The sequence below is a fragment of the Medicago truncatula genome, chromosome 2 (assembly GCF_003473485.1).
Source record: "Medicago truncatula cultivar Jemalong A17 chromosome 2, MtrunA17r5.0-ANR, whole genome shotgun sequence".
NCBI classification, from domain to species: domain Eukaryota; kingdom Viridiplantae; phylum Streptophyta; class Magnoliopsida; order Fabales; family Fabaceae; genus Medicago; species Medicago truncatula.
In genome coordinates this window covers 7914634-7936718 of record NC_053043.1, presented here as the reverse complement: position 1 = coordinate 7936718, position 22085 = coordinate 7914634, and the positions used below count along the sequence as shown (strand labels likewise).

The following is a 22085-nucleotide window of genomic DNA, read 5'->3' as shown; positions in this document are numbered from 1 at the left end:
TCTGCATTGCAGTCTCAGTATTTTCTATTTAGGAAATTAATTTAGGCCAATTTCAGGCTACTGTTTGAGTTCTTTTTTTTTTTTTTTTTTGCAATACTAAACAATTACTTAGAGATTCATGTTATTTACGTGGACCTCACCTACTTTGCAATGTTTAGTAGTATTAAATAGGGGAATGCTAAGACCATCTCCAATAGAAGGGTCTTAAATATTTAAATCCGGATACCTAGTAAGTACCTCATTGGGGAGAAACTTTTTTGAGGTCTTACAAGACTTGGAATCTCACTTAGGACCCCGATCTTAAGTGTTATCCACACTCATTTAATGTTAAAAAATTGAAATGTAATGATATAAAAGTTATTGATAATTGATTGGTGGGTTCTATTTAAAATTTGCGTGAGATGCTGAATTGGAGGCATTGAGTACCTATTGATTACTATTGTTAAAAAATTATAAATGAGTGATCTGTACATGTGAAATTCATTTAAGTGCTAAAAAATGAGTGTTTCAATTCTGATGCTCTAATAAGTGTAAATATAGGTGGGATTTAGCATGAGAAAGGGGAGTTGTTTCCCACCATGGGAAAGTAAATTTTAACCACTAGATCAAATAAAGAGCACATATTTATCATAGTCCCTTAGCACTATATTATTCTTCCACACCATCTTCCAATACTATTCTTTCTCCTTCAAGCCACATCACCACCAACATCAAACCTATTGTCCCATTGTTTTTCAGAAGAATTTAAAAGGATAGTAATGTCTCAATTTTAATCCCATTGTATACCGCATCACCTAATTTTAATGTTTTAAAACATTTTTATTGTTCTTTAAGGCATTTAATTGTTTCTCTCGACACATTTGATACCTAACCCACCACCACCAGCAATCAAATCAACCCTTATGTCTTTCAATTTTGCTTTTTAATTCGGACCGGAAATGGTGATCGGAAACTAGCCGGCGGTGGTGTGTGATGGCTCTTCGACGAAGGTGCCCAAAATGCAAAAAGAAGTAAAACAATAGAAAGATCTAACGATGAAGAGCACAGATCTAATGTTTGTTTTTCTTATAAGCAAGCTCATGGTGGCCGGAAGTGGTGACCGGAAAAGTAGCCGGCGGTGGTGTGTGGTGGCTCTCCGGCAAGGTGCCTATAATGCAAGAATAAGTAGAATAGTAGATTATGTAACGATGAAGAACATAAATCTAATGTTTGTTTTCTTGAACATGTTTAAGGTGGCCGGAAAGGAGGAGGAAGCTGAAAAAGGAGAAATCCAAGACCATGGAGAGAGAAAACATGAGCCAGGAAAGGGGTAATTGATGACTGTTTTTTTTTTCTTCTTCTCTTTTGTCATCAATTTTTAGATGCTACAACAGAGGAGAGGGGAATTGCAGGAATGATATATGTTCAAAACAATGGAGGTTGAAGATCAATATTAAAGAGAAAGAAAAAATATAGTGTGGACAGACCAAGCTAAAATCAATACACCTGTTTAATCTGACCATTTAAAAAATCTTTCCCATGGTAGAAAATAACTCCCCTTTTCCATGCTAAATTCCACCGTAAATATAATGACATACATATGACTAATTTGTCAAGAATTACGGAAATCTTGACAAAGAAAAGGTCGCAAGAGAGTGATCGATGTCATCATTAGTCGCACTAATATGCGAAAGATAATTGGACCGAATCCAAGCTTTATCATTTGAGTCAAAATTAGACTACAAAACCTACGAAGGAACCCTATTTTTAAATGCAAAGAGAAAGGAAAAGTCTGCTAACCGACTTTGTTTATTGATAAGCCGACCTTAGTTTAATATGGTCAATTTGAGCTTAGTTTGGTTCTGCATCGATTTTGTTAATCTCCCAATCCAATGTTCCTCACTTGCACCATGATAAGTAGCTATATTTTGGAGCTTCAATCCAACCGCACATTAAGCTGATCTTACTGCAAGAATTAAAACATACTTCGTGTTGTCTTTTGTTATCCAGTGATTAAAATTGATTTTGACTACAAATGAGTTTATGGTAAAATGATTTGTGCTTGGATCCGATCATTCATATGAACTATAAATGTGTCTAAAAATCAATTTCAAAGTTAAAAATTACAAATCTTAAATTCAAATAAAATCAACTCGACTTAAAAACAATCATACATGTTGGAGTCAATTAAACACATCTAAAATCAACTTTATCTTTTCCAGAAGTGGAACCAAACAATTGTTTCTACAGTAATTTTTGGTCACAGAATCTTCTAAGATGTCTTTGCTAGTCTTTGGTGGACTAATCCGTCTTCTTGTCTTGGTTATTCTATTAATTAATTATTTTCCTTTTGTTTGTTTAGTGGTGCTTTGAGAGATTCCTCCTTTTGTATTTTGAACTCTTGTAATTCTTTCATTTTAAGCACAAATTCTGCTCCAATGAATTTTTAATTCATCCTTGGCTTAAAAAAAATAGTATAAAATTGATTTCATTATGTTTGAACATAATTGATTCTAACAACCTAAAATTTGAAACGGAATTGATTTTATATGATAATTGATTCTAACAACCTAAAATTTGAAACTTTTTGCAAATTAATATTTGATTTTATACGGTTTTGGTCGCTCTATTTTCATTCACTCACGTCCTATTTTAAAATCACTCAATTTTGATTTCCTCATCATATATTTTTTTTACTTAAAATTGTTGACTTGACATTTTTAAATACGACATTGATGACATGAAGTGATCAATATTTATTAAATTACAAAATATCCGATAAAAACTTCAATTTCAACTTCAGTTTTACCATTTTTAAGTACAAGAAATCTTAGACATCAAAACTAGTGATTTTAAATCGAGGGGGTAAATTCCACGAATGAATGAAAGTTAGACCAAAATTCTAATTAAGCCTTGATATTTAGTCCCAAATTTATTGTTCACTCACTTTTATTCAATTCAAAATCAACCAAAATCAATGATTCTAATTTTTTATTTTATCATGTAGTTTAGTGGCTAGAAATTCATCTTTAAGATGAATAAGTTGAGAATTCAGTTTAAACCTCGGCCCATCCATACTTGCAACGTTCATACCAACAAAGCTATGATCACGGGACATCCAATTTTTACTACAGCATAATCCAGTCCGCAGTACGGATATTTTTTCTTTCTCGTAAGTACACACTAAAACATTTTTTTTGAAGGAAGGATAGAAAACTAATAACATGCTTTAAAGTGAGACAAAATAAATTGAGAAGTAGTGAAACACCAAACATACATCTTGCAGGGTCTGCCAAGATTGAAATGTAGGATCCAAAAAATGAATGAAATACAATACCGAAAAACAAGTGAACCAACAGAAAAAATCATAACAATATTCAATCAGCTCAGCTGGAAGCATCAGGTACATTTTATTAAACTCTTGTCATTGATCAAAAGAAAATTATTGAAGACTTGTTACATTAGTAAAACTAACAGAAACTTCAAATTTGTCCCAAAATGGTTTCTGCACCAGAAACCTTGACATCAGATGGAGCTTCTTCGACGTTAAGAGCCTTAACCTTTCCATCTACCACATATGCTGACCATCTACATTAAAACAACAACTACTCTTTTCAGAATTGAAATCTATATTAATTATATTGAAGATATAATACAATTGTTGTGTTCTAACTTCTAAGCGCCTTTTTAAATATACACCAATTTTGCTATGCTATCATAAACCCTTGTTTAGTGATTCCTTCACTACATTATTTCTTTTTAAATTGATTTTAAACCGTGAAATTGTGACTTCGCCGCTTTGGCATTTGAACTAGTTTTAAAACATTTGAAGAAAGCAAATTCATTCAATCATCAAAACAAATGTTCGTGTCAATGAGCTCAGTCTTGGTTCAAGGAGTATATAATATACCTTTCAGACCGGGTTCCAAGCAGAGCACCAGAGAGATCAGTAGTTAATTCCAAGCTTTTGTGAAAGCTCCCATCAAAGTCTCCATAAAACTCAATCTGGAAAAAGAAAAAAGGAAATGCGAATACCATAAGGCAGCAAATAGTTATTTTTTTCAAATCCTAATTCAACACGCTATTGATTACTGCATGATAATCAACATTAAGATCTCAATAATATGTACATTGACAAGCTCAATTTTCTCATGGATTAGAGAGTGATGATCTCATAAACGCCTCTATTCTTTCGAGGAATGCTAGCAATGACTATTTGACACTCTCTTTCCAGCACTATCTTAAAGTGGTGGAAAAGAGAGTTTGAAACGAATACATTTATTAAGAGTGTGTTTTTAGAACTTCTTTATTCTTTTTTGCACACCAAAAAATAGTACAACTTCCACATATTTCTTCTAGCCAAATCTCTTGCCTTCTAATTATCTTTATACATAGTACTAGAAGAAACAATCTGTTGTATCTGCATTATAATCTACAAACTAATAGCACTAACAAAATGACAATGCAGCAAAAGAAGATCCCCAACTCAATTAAAAATAGTTTACAGTTTGGAATGATCCTTTAGTTGTGATGCTAGAAATAAGGAGCAGAAACAGAACAGAAATGCATTTAAACAACTGCAACAGTTCTTTTTTGATAAAAGAAGGAAATTACAAAAAACTGCTGAACGAAACACAAATGCGCATTATGCTCGGAGAGAGGGGAATCTCTAATTAAGACCTCCACTGGAAGAAGAGAGGCCTGCCGAGTTATGAGGTCCATCCACATTAAGCTTCAAGAAAGGATCGGGAGGGTTCAAGGAAATTTGAAGTTCCCTCATGCTAGGACCAAAATAAATAGGAATAGGCTTGGAAGTATCGTGAATAATGGCGTTAAACTGGCTGAGGATTTGGTGACTAACATAGCCTTACTTTCAAAAATGTGTTCCTATGATCTTTTCAAAGACACCAAATGGCAATCCCAAAGAAGGTAGGACAATTAGGACCCACTGTTCCAATGTTTACAGAAATTAGATTGCAATGAAGTCAATCATAGAGATCAAGGCGGAAGAATTTGAACCACTGATCCTCCACAACAAGGGGGTTCCAAAAATCACAAAGGACATGTACACTGGTTTCATCATAAGTATTACAATGAGGACAAGTAGCTTCAGCAATCATATTTCTAGTACAAGGCTAAAATGTAAAAAGGTAATCACTAATGCAAACATGTAAGGAATCTTTCTTTTGGTACAAGAAAGTATTCCAAAAACTGGGCAGAATTGAGTAAAATGAGAAATAATTCCATTGAAAGATTGAGAAAGGATAAATGAGAATAGGAGAGAATCTCTCCTCCAATGTTTTCCCTTCACAATAGAGTCGCTACTCTATTCACTAAACTTTACAAATATTCAATAATGATCTATATCCTTGTATTCTCTTAATTATATAAAATATTTAAATAGCCCTATAACAATGTCAACTAACTAACTAACTAACTAATCTAACAATTCTTAACTACTTCAACTACTCAAGTTAGCTATTATTCTATATCCTAACAAAACACAAAGGAAACATAGAAAAATCACCAAACAGCAAATAAAGCATTTAACAATAGTCAGAAAAGAAAAAAGAGAAAACGCTTACAGCATCTTTGGCTTGAAGCTTCTCAGCCCATGCATTCACAGTATATGGATCATTAACCGACACGCAAATAACAGAATCAACTCCTTTAGCCTTAAACTTCTCAATATTATCCTTGTAAGGAGGAACATGTTTGCTTGAACAAACTCCTGTGTATGCACCCTAAGAGATAATCAAAACATACAACAAAAAATACTACTTTAGAACAATGCTATACTGAAAAGAAAATAAAAAACACATTTCTTTATAACAAGGCCCTGTTTGGATTGACTTATTTGAATTATCTACTGACGTAAACACTTTGAGACTGTTCGAGAGAGCTTACGAAAACAACTTATAACATGTCTATTGTCCTCAATCTGTTTTCAACATATTTGCAAAAACTCTGTATGATAGCTTATGAAACCAACTTATAGCTTATATGAAAATGGTGACTTTATTTTATTTTATGTTATACACACAGCCTATACATAAGTGCTTATATGATAAGGGGTTGACTTATTTGAGCTTGTCGAATGCCATAAGCACTTGTGACCAACTTATTTCCATAAATTCTCCAACATAACTTATGAAACCAACTTGTAGTTTACACGAAAACAGTATGACCTTATTTCATCTTTTGTTATCGAAATAGCTTATAATAAGTGTTTATCCTATAAGCTACACTTAAGTTGTTAATCCAAACAGGACGCAAGTGCAACAATACAAAAATAAAAACAAAAAATCGAAATAGCTTATAATAAGTGTTGATGCTATAAGCTACAAATTAAGTTGTTAATCCAAACAGGACACAAGGGCAACAATACAAAATAAAAACAAAAAAGTAGAGACTTTTACAAAACAAACGCAACAAAAAACAAAGTAACAATAAAAATACATATCAAATCATAATAATTATAAGAAAATTGTCAAGTTAACTTACTGGGAGACCAAAGATGACAACTTTCTTGTCCTGCAACATCAAATTGAAGAAAAAAAATAGAACCCATTAGTAATTAAACAAAAATGAAAAAAGGGTATTGAAAATTGGAATGAAATGAGAAAAAATCAAGTGGGGTAACCTTAAAGATGTCATTGATAGGAGTGGTAGAGAATTTGGAAGAAACACCTTCATCCCAATTACGAGCTTTCTGGAGAGAAACATTGGATGCGGCAGAGATTATGTCAGACCCAGTTGCAACCTTTGCGTAAGACCTGATCCCATGAAGAACTGAAGAAACTGATTTTAAGGTTGTTGAAGAACGAGCACGGTTCATTACAAAGGTTGTCATTGCTTAGATTGTACGAGGTTGTGTTGTCGAATGTGTCAAGAGTGAGGAGGGACACAAATATATGAAAGGAAGTTATGGTCTCAATTTAGATTCTATAAAATTATTCCATATTAGTTATGAGATTTTTTTTTTTAGGGAAAATAACTTATATCATTTCATTAAAAATTAAATCAGAACTATATGCTGAAATTTCATCAAAGATGTGAAAGTTAGGATATAATATGGTTGCCTTAGCTAACTCATGAGCAATCTCATTTGCTTGCCTCCTAATAAAACATGAGAGTTTGTTAAAAAGATATTGCAAAACTGGATAGTATTCTCCATAATGGATCCAAATTTGGTATTATCTCCTCTGGCTTTGTTAAAATAATCAGCTATTGTTTTCAAATCTACCTCAAAATCAACATTTGTGAGCTGAAGTTCATTGATCCACCGAGTTGCATGATAAAGTCCTAAAGCTTCTCCAATGTTAACTGGACACAGTGGTGAAAACCACATGGTTTTTGAACGGACGCAGTTTCCTTCCAAATCGCAAATGCACATACCAATACCTACTTTATTGCTGGATGTAGAGAAAGAGGCATCAACATTGCATTTGAGTCTTCCACTCCTTGGCTTCCTCCATCGGATGTTACCATGCCTGTTGTCCGTGTTCTGACCATCATGAGTTTGAGGACTTGAGTTTGCAAGTGAGTCTGACCTAAAAGGCCCTGCTTTTGGTTCGCTTTCCTCCATCCTTCTAGGAGATGTTTTGCTCTTTCCAGAATTGTGACTGTCGACTCTGACACATGTTGCCACAACTTTAGATTGCAAGATTTTCAAATACTCCACATTATTGTAACAATACTCTCCACTTGACTTGCTGACAATTTTTGCAATATATTGAATATAATGTCTGGTGCATTATCAAACTGACTCAGGGATGGTGCAATCAAATGCCAGACATTTGCAGCGTTCCAAGCATCTATGGCGGTCTTGCGATGAAAAAATATGTGGTAGCAATCTTCATGTGGATCCTCACACTTAACACAAGTTGATGGACAATTGACTCCTCTGCTTATCAACCTTACCCTTGTAGGGAAGCATTCTCTACACACTCTCCATACTAAATTCTTCACTCTTGGGGGTACCTTCAATCTCCATATACCACTCCAATACCCTGGTTTCCGCAGATGAGCATTATTTACAACATCTTCAACACAAACGCGATATGCACTTTTGACCGAGTAACAGCCATTCTTCTCGGCCTTCCAAAGCAAACTATCAGTTTGTACTTGAGGATATAGAGGAGTATTCAAAATACTTTGAACCATTTCTGGTAAAAATAGCTGTCGTATTAACTGTTCATTCCATACCTTATTACTTTGATCAATCAAATGCCCCACCGAGTAATTTTGGATATCTATGGCACCAGGGCCAACAAGGGGGATGGTCGACCCCATCCCTATCCAAGGCTCGCCAATAATAGGTATATTAAACCCAAAACCAATTTTCCAACGAGCACCTTGCCTGACAACCACTTTCGCACTATGAGAATTAACAACTTAAGACATATTAATCTCTAAGAAATATTTAACTCCAAAGGCTTGGTCTAGTGGTAAAATGACAGGTCTTGAATCCGAGAGAACCTGGGTTTGAGCCCCGCTAGTGCCTTTGGAGGGAGGTAAATGTACATACATTTGTAAGTGTTCTTTGAGCCCGAAGATTTTCTCTGCCTTGGACTGAGGCATCATCCCCTCTCCCTAAAATTTTTGTAACAAAAAAAAAACTCTAAGAAATATTTAAACATTTGTAATAATGATAATGATTAATGAGTTATGGATTTTTTTTCTCAACGAACTAAACTAGTAGTTTGTAATTTTTCTTAAGACTATAATGTACTTTTCTTTAATTACTGTGATTTATTTTCTGTCAAAAAAATTTACATTGATTTATTTATACATTTTATATGATATTAGTTGATCAATGTAATTTTTTTTTTTGACAAAAATGTAATTTTTATTATAATGCTAAGCATTTTACTGTATTTTTTTTGTAGCATTTTGCTATATTTTTTGGTAGCATTTTACTACTTTTTTTTGTTGCGGAGTAAGTACAAGCTTAATGAGGTTAGAGGTGCTATAATAGCAAAACCTTATGACGCAAGTCTATGGAAGACAATGTGAATTTGTGGCAGAATTTAAAAGCCTTTAGTTTCTGGTCCGTGGGAGATGGGTGAGGTATAGATGTGTGGTATGAATCTATGATTCTTGGATTGAATCGGGATTCGGGGCTTCAGGATGTGACCGTCCCAAATGTGATTGATTATACATGCAAAAGTGGCTGATTTTGTTACACACGACGGCAGTTGGAATTGGATTTTGTTACACGGAATTTGGAATTTTATTTAACAAAAGTGTGCAGAAGTATTAAAGGATGACGCAGCGTTGTCTTGTATCTCGAAGATAAAGTTAGAAGTGTCATTGTCTTATATTTTGGATAATTTTTTTGGGAGAAGTCACGAAGGACACAACTGTGACGACGATGTCGTTAAGGTTGGAGTCGTTGTATACGATCAAGTCTTTGGCTCAAAGACAATTCCTAAAACAAAAAAAATCTATTCCTTTAGGATGGTGGAGTCAAAAACCATCACAAAACAATTGACGGAATTCAACAAAATCTTTGATGATTTGATGAACATTGAAATGAAAAAAGAGGATGAAGACAAAAATATACCCTTATTCTGTGCATTACGTAGAATTTATGAGCATTTCAAGGATATCATGTTTATGGTAAAAAATGCATTGTCACCTTGGAGGAAGTCCAAATGACGTTGAAAACCAATGAGTTAAACTAGTCCAAGGACTTGAAGTTTGATGATAATAGTGAAGGCTTGAGTGTTGCAAGAGGGAGAGGTGGGAGTAGAAGAAACCATGGAAACTTAAAGGGTAACGACAAGTCGAAGTATAACTATTTTAACTACCACAAAACCAACCATTACGAGAGGGATTATCCCGAGTAAGGAGACAATGGTGATTCCATGCAATTTCTAGTTGGCTCATAGGAACATGAGGATGCAGGTGCTATGATGGTATCTTATTGGGAGAATAAAGAAGGCAGAGCATCTCACCTTAAAAATGACGACGCATGCTAGGTTACCTTAATATAGAAGGTGATGTCGTCTGGAGAGACATTAAACACTTAATTAACATCGTCCTGAAGAGGCGGTGCTAGGAATACTCTAGGGCAATTTGGAAAAACGAGGTAAAAATACTCATGATTAGCCTGGAAGGTGTAGATGACAAGGTGAAAGACGTAGTGAATGTACGCATTTGGAAGTTGAGATGGAGAAAACTTAGCTTGAGGTGTAGTCTTCCACTAACCGGAACTAGGTGGGGACAAATGGTGGCACCAGAATTGTATCCTTGTGTGTTATTCCCTAGTTAATAACAAGAAATTTTTTAGGATGACATAATTGATCACTCCGGAGGCTGAAGATGTTATGATGAAAACTTGTGGAACTAACTAAAATGACTAGTGTAGTTGGGCCCAAGGATCTTCAAGAGAGAAGAAGACATTTAAAGGCTTGAATAGGTAAAAGTGAAAGCTTGTGAGACTACATATTGTTGTTGGATGCAATGGAAAGCAACAAGGTTCTTGATCGTTAAATTGACATCACCATCAATTTGAAGGCAAGATGGAAAATTGTTGTACATGCCTTAAAATCTTGATTCTGGAGTGTTTCACCCACTGTCTGATATGCGATGCACAGGAAGGCTACGCGATGCACAACCGTGAGTTTTCTGTTTTCTTGTGGTGTCAAAGAGTGTTCAATATTTTAATTGGAAGATGAAACATGAAAGGTTTGTGTTATCATGGTTTTTGGGTGCCAAGCCATTAATTGGACTTGAACCTTTTGACCGTTGATATTCTCTATTTTTTCTTGGGAAGGGCAAAATTGAGAAAAACCCTTAGATTCTAAGTTCGGGGGTCGTTTTCGCTACGGGAAGGTGTTAGGCACCCGGAGCGATTATGGTACTCCATAAGAGCCGCTCTCCTAAGTTGATTTCTACGCTTTATTTTTATTGCCTACTTATTGAAAGAAAAGAAGTTTTATTTGAGTGAAGAATGGGGGTGAGAAGAAGTAGAATTTAATTTTATTTCGGCTTGGATGAGTTTTGACTCATTGCCTACGTACCCTTTTAAGGGATCAAAACCGTTCGTAGTTCTTGCTAAAAGACTTGTTGTTTTTTTGTTTTAATTGTTTGATTTTAAATTTTGAAAATGGTTTTGAAGAAGGAGATCGAGAGGCTTCATGAGCATTAGATTTAGCAAAAAAGTGAGGTTTGATTAGTGATTAAAAGGAAAGTCTAAATAATTAAGATGAATTGAATTTTTCTTAAGAAAAAAGAAAGGAAAAATGAAGTGTTGACTTCATATTTATTATGAAAATTTTTGAAGTGAAGTTCAATTGTTTTTTTTTGAAAAAAGATGGATTTTCTCTAAGTGTTTAAAACCTAAACGCTTATTTAACAATACAATCCTATGCATACATCTAAAGTGAGTGTGTGCGTGTCGGTGCGCCATAGTGTCCATAGTCCATATTACAACATTGCCTAAATACATTCTATGGCCCCTTTGCCAAGCTACAAACCAAATGGTAAGATATTACATCACCGAATGAATTACAATTTGTAAAAAAGGGAAAACTAAACTAACGGATACAATAGTGAAGATAATGAAGTGCTATGAAGTGATCAACATGAAAGGAAACGTTAGTAGCAAAATAGTAAAAAGAATATGGCATGAAGCGATAGAAGAAAGTATGGCATAAGACGGTAAAGTGACGATAAAAATAAGCCGGAAACATGTGATGAACAATGCGCATGAAGCTAAAATAAGACCCAACACATCAAAACAGTGACATACGCATAGCAAACAGTAGCAAAGTTCACATGGAATGGTATGCAAATCAAACATGACGAACACGAACATTATGCACATGAAGTAACGGGTAGAAATGCGAGAAAAATGACTTAAAGTGGTAAAAACCCTAACAAAACAACACATATGTTTTTACCAGTCTTTTCCAAGCAAAATACCACTAAAAATTATCAAGAAAGTAGTAAAAATTACGTGGTAATTTCCTCGGATTTCATGGTAAAAATTTGGAGCAAGCAGGGGTGCAGGAAGCACAGTGAAGTGGTGCAAGTAGCAGATAACACACAGAAACGTAAAGAAACAAAAGCCCAAACCAAAGCCCAATCACTAAGAGATCCGGATGCACAGGGAGCGTTGGATTGATCCAGGGAAGGAAACCCCAGATCCAACGCTCAGGATCGAAGGGATTGGACCGGTCTTGAACCGGTCCGGTTTAGTTGTCTATAAAAGGGAACTAGCACCGGTTTAATTCATTTTCACTCCCCTTTCTCTCTCTACACTCAGAGCTTCTCTCTCATCTCTCACCTCTCATCAGACTTCCTCACCGGAGTTGATGAAGCCACGGCGGAAACCTAGGTGGTTCGCCGGAAGCTTCATCTTCTCCGGTGAACCAGCGCCCAGAAACCAACCAAACTTGCACCAAATCCTTCGCCTCCTTCTTCTAAACACGAATCCGTAATCTGTTTTCATATTTGAAACGTGAATCAACGCAGATCTGATATTTCCTTTTACGGTTTCAGAAAGTTGAGTTTTCGTTTTTTTTGATAAGATTCTATGGATTTGGCACAGATCTTCGTTGATTCACTTGGATTGATGTTTTTCGAAAGAGATGAAGTGAACAAAGACTTTAAGCGATGTGGATCTAGAACTTTGACGCGACGTGAAACTGTTTTGAGGTTTTTTTATCTTTTTTTGAATTGAAACACTTTGATTCGTACAGATCCACATCACGTTGGTCTCGCCACTGTTCTTGATGAAGAAAAACTGAGAGGAAACGTTTTTTGTTTACGATGTAGATCTTATTGATTTCAGTTTCGGTTTCAAAGGTGTTTTTTGGTTTTCGAATTTTCTTAAACCAAAACGTTTTTTATCACTAAGTTCTACATCGTTTTCCAGTGATTGAACTTCTTTATGAGAAAAACGAGGTGTTTGAAGTTATACCTGAGGTTTTAATGGAGATTCTGGTTGATTTTCTTCAGAAAACCGTGATCTGCTTGCTGCGTTTTTGATGATTTTGTTATTGAGCTACTGAAAATAAATCAGTATTTGTGTACGTGAATCTTCATCTTCATCACCGGTTTAAACCTAGCTTCTTCCCTCTTCTTTCTCTTCACTGTTTCCTCGTGATCAGTGCTTGAGTTCGTCGCGTTTCAGTGATGAACTCGCACTTTGAATTGCGAGGAAATTGATTCTGTGATGATGATTCCGTGTTGAATCTCTGAGAACCAACGAGTAATCCAAGAAACTTTGTTGAATTTGGTGTTTTTGTGTTGATTTGGTGGAAATCAATGGTGGATTGAGGTGGTTAGGGTTTCTGCCATTGATGAATCTTTGAAGCTTTTTGTTGATTCTGTTTTGATCTAACAGAAAAGAGAGAGAAAGTTGAATTCTGTTTTGGTGAGTTGGCGTGTAATCATTGCTTCTGATTCTGACTCAATGCTTTTATAGCTGACATGTGTGCATCTGAACCAATGAGAACAGGACACCTGGATCCTGGAAAAGAAATGGCACGGCTTTGGACTTAAAATGGACTTTGGACCTTTCTGCAAAAAATAAAACTTCAAGGACTAAACTGCAAATAATCCAAAAAGGACTGGAATGTAAAAAAAAAGAAAATTCTGGACTGACACGCAATTTTGGACCTCTTTGGGGACCAAAATGTAAAATAAAAATAAAATTGGAATAAAATTGACAACCTGACAAAACGTAAAGTGAAACTAAAATAAAATTGACAAAAGGACTAAAACGAACCAATGGCTTAAATGAGGTACTTCAAAGTAACCTCCCCATGCCAAAATTTTATGTGAAATGACCAAAATGCCCCTAGGGCTAAAAATGACCTAAACAGAATCAAATTAACTCGACACTGACTCAGATGCAAGTTTGAAATGAACTTAACAAGGTTTACTGATAAAATGTAAAAAAAACAATCTGAAAAGACTCCGAGACAGTCACAAGGATGAAAATGGGTCCCACTGCAGGAAATGACCAAAATACCCTTCTGTATGACTTCTTTGCAAATTTTGAAATAAACTGTAGAAAAAGCAATGTAATGATTCAGAGACACTTTTGAATGACTTACAAGACAAGTAAAGACGTTTCGAAAGGTTTTATGCAAGAAAAACATAGGTAAAATTGTGATTGAAAATACTGCGAGGCAGAGATAATTTGAACTGCGCAGTTGAAATTTGATAATTGACAAAGTTTGAAATGAAATTGGGCCCAGTATTTTTAGGTCCAAAAACAGGGTATAACAGCTGCCCCTATTTAAGTTTCTTTGTCTGAAGAGTCAAGAGACGGAGTCTTTGGCTTGACAGGACGAAGATACTTAAATATTAGCATTTGCACTGTGTTTGGACGTAAAAATACGCCTACCCATTTTCAAATAATATGCATGCCATGCATCATTTGGATTATGAATGCAAGACCTCATGGGGATTGGAATTAACAAAATATGTCGTATCCATTGCGGGATTGGTAGACATTGACAAAGATAGTGAATAGCAGAGTAACGGGAAACTAGAAACAAGTTGGACAGGTACAAGCTGTTTTTGGATTCAAACTAGCCACTTGACCGGGAATGAAACAAACAGACAACTGCGAGTTGTTCTTATGGATTCGAACTGGTCACTTCGCAGGGGATAGAGGTTTACTGGACAAACATGAGCTGTTCTTATGGATTCGAACTGGTAACTCACTTGGGGATATTGGAAAGTGCGAGTTGTTCTTATGGATTCGAACTGGTGACCCGACTTGGAAAAAGAGAAAATTGGCAAGTACGAGTTGTTCTTACGGATTCGAACTGGTGACTCGACTGGAAAAAGAGAAAATTGACAAGTACGAGTTGTTCTTATGGATTCGAACTGGTGACTCGACTGAAAACATGTAAAATTGGCAGGTACGAGTTGTTCTTAAGGATTCGAACTGGTTACTCGACTGAAAGCAAGGCAAATAGACAGGTGCGAGCTTGTTCTTGGATGCGAACTGGTTACTCCACCGGACAGAAACAGATAGACAGGTACAAGCTGCTCTTGGATTGAGCTAGCCACTTGACCAAACGGAAACATATTGACAGGTACAAGCTGCTCTTGGATTGAGCTGGGCACTCGACCGATAACATAAGCAAATTGATAGGTACAAGCTGTTCTTGGATTCAAACTAGCCACTTGACCAAACAGAAACATATTCACTGGGGATTGGTTTGTTTTGACAAAATATAGATTGAGATTGACTTAACGTTGATTCGATTTGAAAGGTAGAAATTGACCGGTATTATTGGCTCACAAGGTTTTGACAGAGAACCTGACATGAGTATCGAATTGAGACTGATGTTGACATTGGAAATGCAATATGCACGGATGATATAACGGTTTCATTAAATGCATGAGCACGTAATATGCATGATTATGCATGTATGAATGCTTGTAATGCATGACTGTTGGCATTTTGTAGGCACGACTTCACGGGGAAGACAAGACATCAGCGTATTGGGCACGTAGTGGCTCGTGCTATATTACACATTCTTGGAAATCCTTTTTGGAGATGACGTCGTTGGGAGACGTATCGGAACCATGGCTGAGGGCAGGTAGGTATGCAACTTGCTGGGGATAGAATCTTGAGGGACTTTACTGGGGATAATGCCGGATGTATCGTGGACATCGCATCTGTGGTCAACGCTTTTTGCATGTTATTTTCTCAATTTCAATCATTCATTTTTTGCATCCCATTTTTGCCTAGATCGTCCTTTCGGGTTTTCGATCCACCGGGGAAATAAATTCTTTTCAATACCCCATTTTTGCCTGAACTGCCCTTTCGGGTTGTCAATCCAGCAGGGTGCTCATTTTTGCCTAAGCCGCCCTTTCGGGTTTTCAACTTAGCGAGCTCATTTATTTTCATGCATTTTTATTCTGTTTTTTCATTCTTGCCATTGACCACAGACTATCCTGAAGGAGAACCTGCTTGTAACATATATTGAAATAGTCATCAACATACTCTCGCTCATGCATGTTTCATTTGAATGTACCCTGTTGCTCAGGTTTGCTTTTCAAAATAGACAAAAAGTTTTCAATTTTCAAAAATGTTTGTTTCAAGCATTGTCATTATCAAAATAGAAAGAAAATGTTTTGTATATAGCTTTGAAAGTAAAAAGAAAGCAGAGTTTCAAACAAAAGCACAAGCTCAAATTGATGTATAAGAGTGGTGGTCAGCCGAAGGCGTGACTCCACGGATTTACAAAGCTTGGAAAATGGTAATTTTATTGGTTGGTGGTACATTGAACACAGTAATCATGACATCTCCTAGAAACTTTGAATTCGCAAGCGTAGGAGCTTTCGATGAAGATAGTCATTAACAGCTGCAGATGCCCCAAGGGGACGGTGGTTGGCCAGATATAGTTACTTGCCTTTTGTTTCAATCTCATTTTTGCATGAACCGCCCTTCCGGGTTTTCGATTCATCGAGACGCTCATTCTTGCCTGAGTTGCGTACAATCTCAGCGAGCTTTTCATATTCGTTTTTTTGTCCCTTATTTTTGCCTGGACCGCCCTTTCGGGTTTTCGATCCACCGGGAAGCGCATTTTTGCCTAGGCCGCCCTTTCGGGTTTTCGACCTACCACGCTGTTCTTTTCATATTTCTAGGCAAAGTATTTCTTGACTATATCGGCATTCACTGGATTTGGAAGTTCTACACCATCCATGTGTGTAAGGATTAAAGCACCACCGGAGAAGGCCTTCTTGACAACATAAGGACCTTCATAGTTAGGCGTCCACTTGCCCCTTGGGTCGGGTTGCTGGCTTATCCTCCTTTTCAATACAAGTTCCCCTACCTTGAATTCTCGAGGATGGACTTTCTTGTCAAAGGCAGTCTTCATTCTTGCTTGATATGACTGTCCACGAGCCATGGCATCCATACGTTTTTCCTCAATCAAATTCAACTGATCATACCGGCTTTGGCACCATTCAGCCTCGGATAACTTTGCTTCCATGATCACACGGAGAGATGGGATCTCCACTTCCAAAGGAAGAACTGCTTCCATACCATATACAAGAGAGAAAGGGGTTGCCCCGGTTGAACTGCGCACAGTAGTACGGTAGCCATGCAGAGCATAGGGTAACATCTCATGCCAGTCCTTGTAAGTGGTTACCATCTTCTGGACAATTCTCTTGATATTCTTGTTGGCGGCCTCAACTGCACCATTCATCTGAGGTCTATAAGGAGAAGAGTTATGATGCTCAATTTTGAATTCTTCACAAAGAGCTTGCACCACATTGTTGTTCAGGTTGGTACCATTGTCGGTAATGATCTTGCTGGGAACACCATATCGACAGATGATATTGTTCTTGATGAACTTAGCTACCACTTGCTTGGTCACATTGGTATAAGATGCTGCTTCAACCCACTTGGTGAAGTAGTCAATTGCCACTAAGATGAAACGATGACCATTTGAAGCCTTCGGTTCAATCCTTCCAATCATGTCGATGCCCCACATTGAGAACGGCCATGGGGATGACATAACATTGAGAGCGTGCGGAGGCACATGAATCTTATCAGCATAGATTTGACATTTGTGACATTTTCTGGCGTACTGGTAGCAATCATGCTCCATAGTCATCCAGTAGTAACCTGCCCGTAGCAACTTTCTTGACATAGTATGCCCTGTAGCATGGGTCCCGAAGGTACCGTCATGTACATCATGCATTAACTGCTCTGCTTCATGTTCATCAACACACCTTAACAATACCATGTCATAGTTCCTCTTGTACAAAATATCTCCATCTAACAGGAATCTACCGGCCAATCTTCTCAAGGTCTTCTTGTCTTGTTTGGAAGCACCCGGCGGATACTCACGGCTCAGCAAGAACTGTTTGATGTCGTAGTACCAAGGTCTATAGTCAACCACATTTTCACCAGCCTGATCGATCACATCCCCAATAGCAAACACATGCGAAGGCCTTTCAAGGCGTTGCACTTTGATTAATGGCACATCATTCCAATGGTTTACTCGAAACATGGAAGATAGAGTAGCAAGAGCATCAGCCATTTGGTTCTCATCACGAGGAATATGGTGCAGCTCAACCTTTGTAAAATATGTCAGAAGACGTCTCGCATAATCACGATAAGGAATCAACTTAGCATGGTGGGTCTCCCATTCACCCTTTATCTGATTGATGACGAGCGCAGAATCTCCATAGATGTCGAGGTGTTTGATTCTCATGTCAATTGCTTCCTCGATCCCAAAGATACATGCTTCATACTCAGCCATGTTGTTTGTACATTCGAACAGAATTCGAGCGGTAAAGGGAATGTGATGCCCTTGCGGGGATACAATGACTGCCCCGATTCCTTTGCCATAAGCATTGACAGCACCATCAAAGACTAAACCCCACTTGCTATTGGGATCTGGACCTTCATCAATCAACGGTTCTTCGCAGTCTTTGGATTTCAAATACATGATCTCTTCATCGGGGAAATCGAATTCAATTGGTTGGTAATCATCAAGAGGTTGGTAAGCAAGGTGATCGGCAAGAATGCTACCTTTGATTGCCTTTTGAGTTTTGAACACAATATCATATTCAGACAAAAGCATCTGCCAGCGTGCAATCTTCCCAGTAACAGCCGCTTTCTCAAAGATATACTTTATCGGATCCATTCTGGATATCAGCCAAGTCGTATGATTCACCAAATAATGACGCAGGCGTTTAGCGGCCCAGGCCAAAGCACAACAAGTCTTTTCAAGCATTGTATACCGAGTTTCACAATCGGTGAACTTCTTGCTTAGATAGTAGATAGCATGCTCTTTCTTTCCAGTTTCATCTTGTTGACCAAGCACGCATCCCATGGATTCGTCAAATACTGCCAAATACATAATCAAAGGCCTTCCTTCCACGGGTGGGACAAGGATAGGTGGTTCCAGCAGGTAATTCTTGATGCTATCAAAAGCTTCTTGGCATTCATCATTCCATTCAATAGGCTGATTCTTCCTGAGTAGCTTGAAGATTGGCCCGCAGGTTGCAGTCATATGAGATATGAATCGGGAGATGTAATTCAAACGTCCCAAGAAACCTCTGACTTGCTTCTCTGTCTGTGGAGCTGGCATTTCTCGGATGGCCCGGACTTTATCAGGATCGACTTCAATGCCCTTTTGGCTGACAATGAAGCCTAATAACTTTCCAGACCTGACACCGAATGTACATTTGTTGGGATTCAATCGCAGCTTGTATTTTCTCAACCTTTCAAACATCTTTGTTAAATATTCAACATGCTGCTCCTCATCTGCTGACTTCACAATCATGTCATCCACATATACCTCAACTTCCTTGTGAATCATGTCATGAAACAGAGTGGTCATTCCCCTTTGGTAGGTAGCACCAGCATTGATTAGGCCGAACGGCATCACCTTGTAGCAGAAAGTACCCCATGGAGTGATAAAAGATGTCTTTTCTCTATCTTCAGGAGACATTTTGATCTGATTATAACCGGAAAAACCGTCCATGAAGGAGAACACCTTAGATTGAGCAGTATTATCAACAAGCACATCAATATGAGGTAATGGAAAGTTGTCTTTTGGACTGGCTTTGTTCAAGTCCCTGAAGTCAACACACATCCGGACTTTACCATCCTTCTTTGGCACAGGCACAATATTAGCAACCCATTCAGGGTACTCAACTGTCATGAGGAAACCCGCATCAATCTGTTTTTGAACCTCGCTCTTAATCTTGAGAGCCATATCTGGATGAGTCCTTCTCAATTTCTGCCTGACGGGAGGACATTCAGGCTTGGTAGGGATCCGATGCTCTACGATCATAGGGTCTAGACCTGGCATATCTTCATAGGACCATGCAAAAATATCCGGATATTCCCGGAGGAGTTGGATGATCTTCTGTTTAACCCCTTCCTCTAGAGTAGCACCAATCTTGATTTCTCGCTTGTTTTCCTCGGTACCTATGTTGATAAGCTCAATCTCTTCTTGGTGAGACTGAATGGCTTTCTTTTCTTGCTCAAGTAACCGAGTGATCCCATACGGTATGTCATCACCTTCCTCATCTTCGGCTTCATACACAGGGGATTCAAAATTTGGAGGAACCGTAGGATTACTGTGTTCAACGGGTTTATTATGGTTCAACCTGCATATAATGATTGGATGATTTTAGAAAGAGTTTTTTTTTTCATGCAGATTTTTGAAATTAATAAGAAAATACAGACGTTTTGGTTTTTTCTGGCATTACCATTGTTTCCAAGGGAAAAAGCACTAAAAAAAGTAGTCGTGGAAGAAACGACAAAATTTTATTAATCAACGGCAATGCCGAAACAAACATGCCCTTACAGAAAATATCACTCTCGCTTTGGGCAGAGCGAGAGGATTGTTATTTTGAAAACAAAGCACTAAAGCAACAAGACACATTACTCAGAAACATGCATGATTGAAGGAATGTCAATGGCATCCCAATTCGTCGCAATGCCTCCTGGTGTAACAAATACAGGCCTGAGACCAGATCCAGTGGCTTCTTCAGAGATAGCATTAACAAACCCTGCACTGTGGAAGACTCCCGAGGAAACCCTTGATGACGGGGAGAACCCGAGACCTTCTTTACGCTTGTTCTCACAGAGCTGTATCACCTTGCCCCAGCCGGCAGTCTGACCTTCTTGGATGGCTCTCTGAGCATCCTTCAATGAAGCCATAGCAGCCCCAGCTTCCTTAGACTCTGCACTTTCAATGGTCAAACCTTGGAAAGCAGTCCCTTCAGCAGACCCTGCTTCAACACAAGAAAAAGAAGACAACTGGCTGACTAAGTATGCTTCTTCACCATGGATTGTAACGAGTTTTCCATTCTTCACAAATTTCAACTTCTGATGTAAGGTGGAAGTAACCGCACCTGCATCGTGTATCCACGGTCTTCCCAGCAGGCAACTGTAGGATGCATTAATGTCCATCACTTGGAAGGTAACCAAGAAATTCTCAGGGCCAATGGTTATCGGCAAGTCTATCTCTCCCAGCACATTCTTTCGAGATCCGTCAAAAGCTTTGACCAAGAAAGTACTTCTTCTCAAAGGGGTCCCACGGTAGCTCAACTGATCTAGAGTTGTCTTGGGCATTACATTGAGAGAGGAACCGGTATCCACCAACACATTTGATATCATGTCTGATTTACAATTCACCGAGATGTGCAAAGCCAGATTGTGACCCTTTCCCACTTCTGGCAACTCTTCTTCACTGAACCAGAGGTTGTTACAAGCAGTAATATTTCCCACTATGCCACCAAACCGATCTATCGTAACTTCGTGGTCAACATATGCCTGCTCCAGCACTTTCAACAAGGTATTCCTGTGAGCCTCAGAGCTCAAGAGTAATGACAAGACGGATATCTTTGAAGGAGTCTGCAGCAACTGATCAACGATCTTGTAGTCGCTCCTCTTTATTATCCTCAGAATCTCATCTAAATTCGAATCCTCTATAGATTTGCCTGGCTGATTCACATCTGTAGCAATGGGTGAAACAACGGTTGGAGTTGCTTCTTCAACTGGTAGAGTGATTGGCGTAGCTACCTTCTTCTGAAATAACGGCGGACGGACTTTCCCGCTTCTTAGCGCTGCAGAAGTCCCTTCGGCAATATTGCTTACTGTGGCAAAGGAGGCTAGAGGCACCTCTACTCCATTTTCTATCATAGTAGCATTGTACTTGTATGGCACTGCCTTGTCCGAAACATAAGGAATTGGTCCTGGTAACTTTATCACCAAAGGCTCAGCACACTTCTTCAAAGGTACACTCTTGACAGGTGGATCGTGAAAAACTGGCACAATCACGCAAACATCACTGACAGTCAGAAGATTATCATTCATCAAGCTTTGGATGTCGTCTTGAACAGCATGGCAACTCAAAGGATCACGGAGGCATCCTAGACACTTGGCATGATCATGGCTGAACAGAGAAGCTTTGCACAGCTTGATGTGCAGAGGCACCAGAGGAGTTGCGACGTTGCGGACATCAAGTCTAGGAACTTCCTCACACACTTCGATCATATTCACAGCGACATGATTTGGAAGAGGATTGTCAAGGACATGTGGAACATTATTCTCAAAAGTCAGCTTCCCTTGATCAATGAGTTTCTTCACGATA

At 38.0% G+C, this 22085-nt stretch overlaps 2 protein-coding genes across 2 annotated transcripts; both read right to left on the bottom strand.

The window, feature by feature from the left end:
* Nucleotides 1-3228: 3228 nt before the first annotated feature.
* LOC25486116 (peroxiredoxin-2F, mitochondrial) lies at nt 3229-6914 on the bottom strand. The gene is made up of 5 exons (XM_013607312.2): nt 6623-6914; nt 6484-6513; nt 5565-5723; nt 3890-3984; nt 3229-3567 (listed from the first exon to the last, which is right to left on the bottom strand). The coding sequence occupies exons 1-5, from the start codon at nt 6830-6832 to the stop codon at nt 3462-3464; spliced, it is 600 nt and encodes a 199-aa protein (XP_013462766.1). The 5' UTR covers nt 6833-6914; the 3' UTR covers nt 3229-3461.
* Nucleotides 6915-7066: 152 nt separating this feature from the next.
* LOC112419315 (uncharacterized) lies at nt 7067-8274 on the bottom strand. Its single transcript, XM_024776884.1, has 2 exons — nt 7700-8274; nt 7067-7613 (listed from the first exon to the last, which is right to left on the bottom strand). Exons 1-2 carry the CDS (start codon nt 8272-8274, stop codon nt 7067-7069), a joined length of 1122 nt encoding a protein of 373 aa, XP_024632652.1.
* Nucleotides 8275-22085: the final 13811 nt, after the last annotated feature.

Coding starts and splice junctions, on each gene's coding strand:
- LOC25486116 (XM_013607312.2), bottom strand. CDS start 6,832: ATGACAACCTTTGTAATGAACCGTGCTCGTTCTTCAACAACCTTAAAA. Junction 5,724..6,483: donor TTGTCATCTTTGGTCTCCCA/GTAAGTTAACTT, acceptor ATTATCTCTTAG/GGTGCATACACAGGAGTTTG. Junction 3,985..5,564: donor AGCTTCAAGCCAAAGATGCT/GTAAGCGTTTTC, acceptor TTCTTTTTCCAG/ATTGAGTTTTATGGAGACTT.
- LOC112419315 (XM_024776884.1), bottom strand. CDS start 8,274: ATGGGGTCGACCATCCCCCTTGTTGGCCCTGGTGCCATAGATATCCAA. Junction 7,614..7,699: donor TTCAATATATTGCAAAAATT/GTCAGCAAGTCA, acceptor AACATGTGTCAG/AGTCGACAGTCACAATTCTG.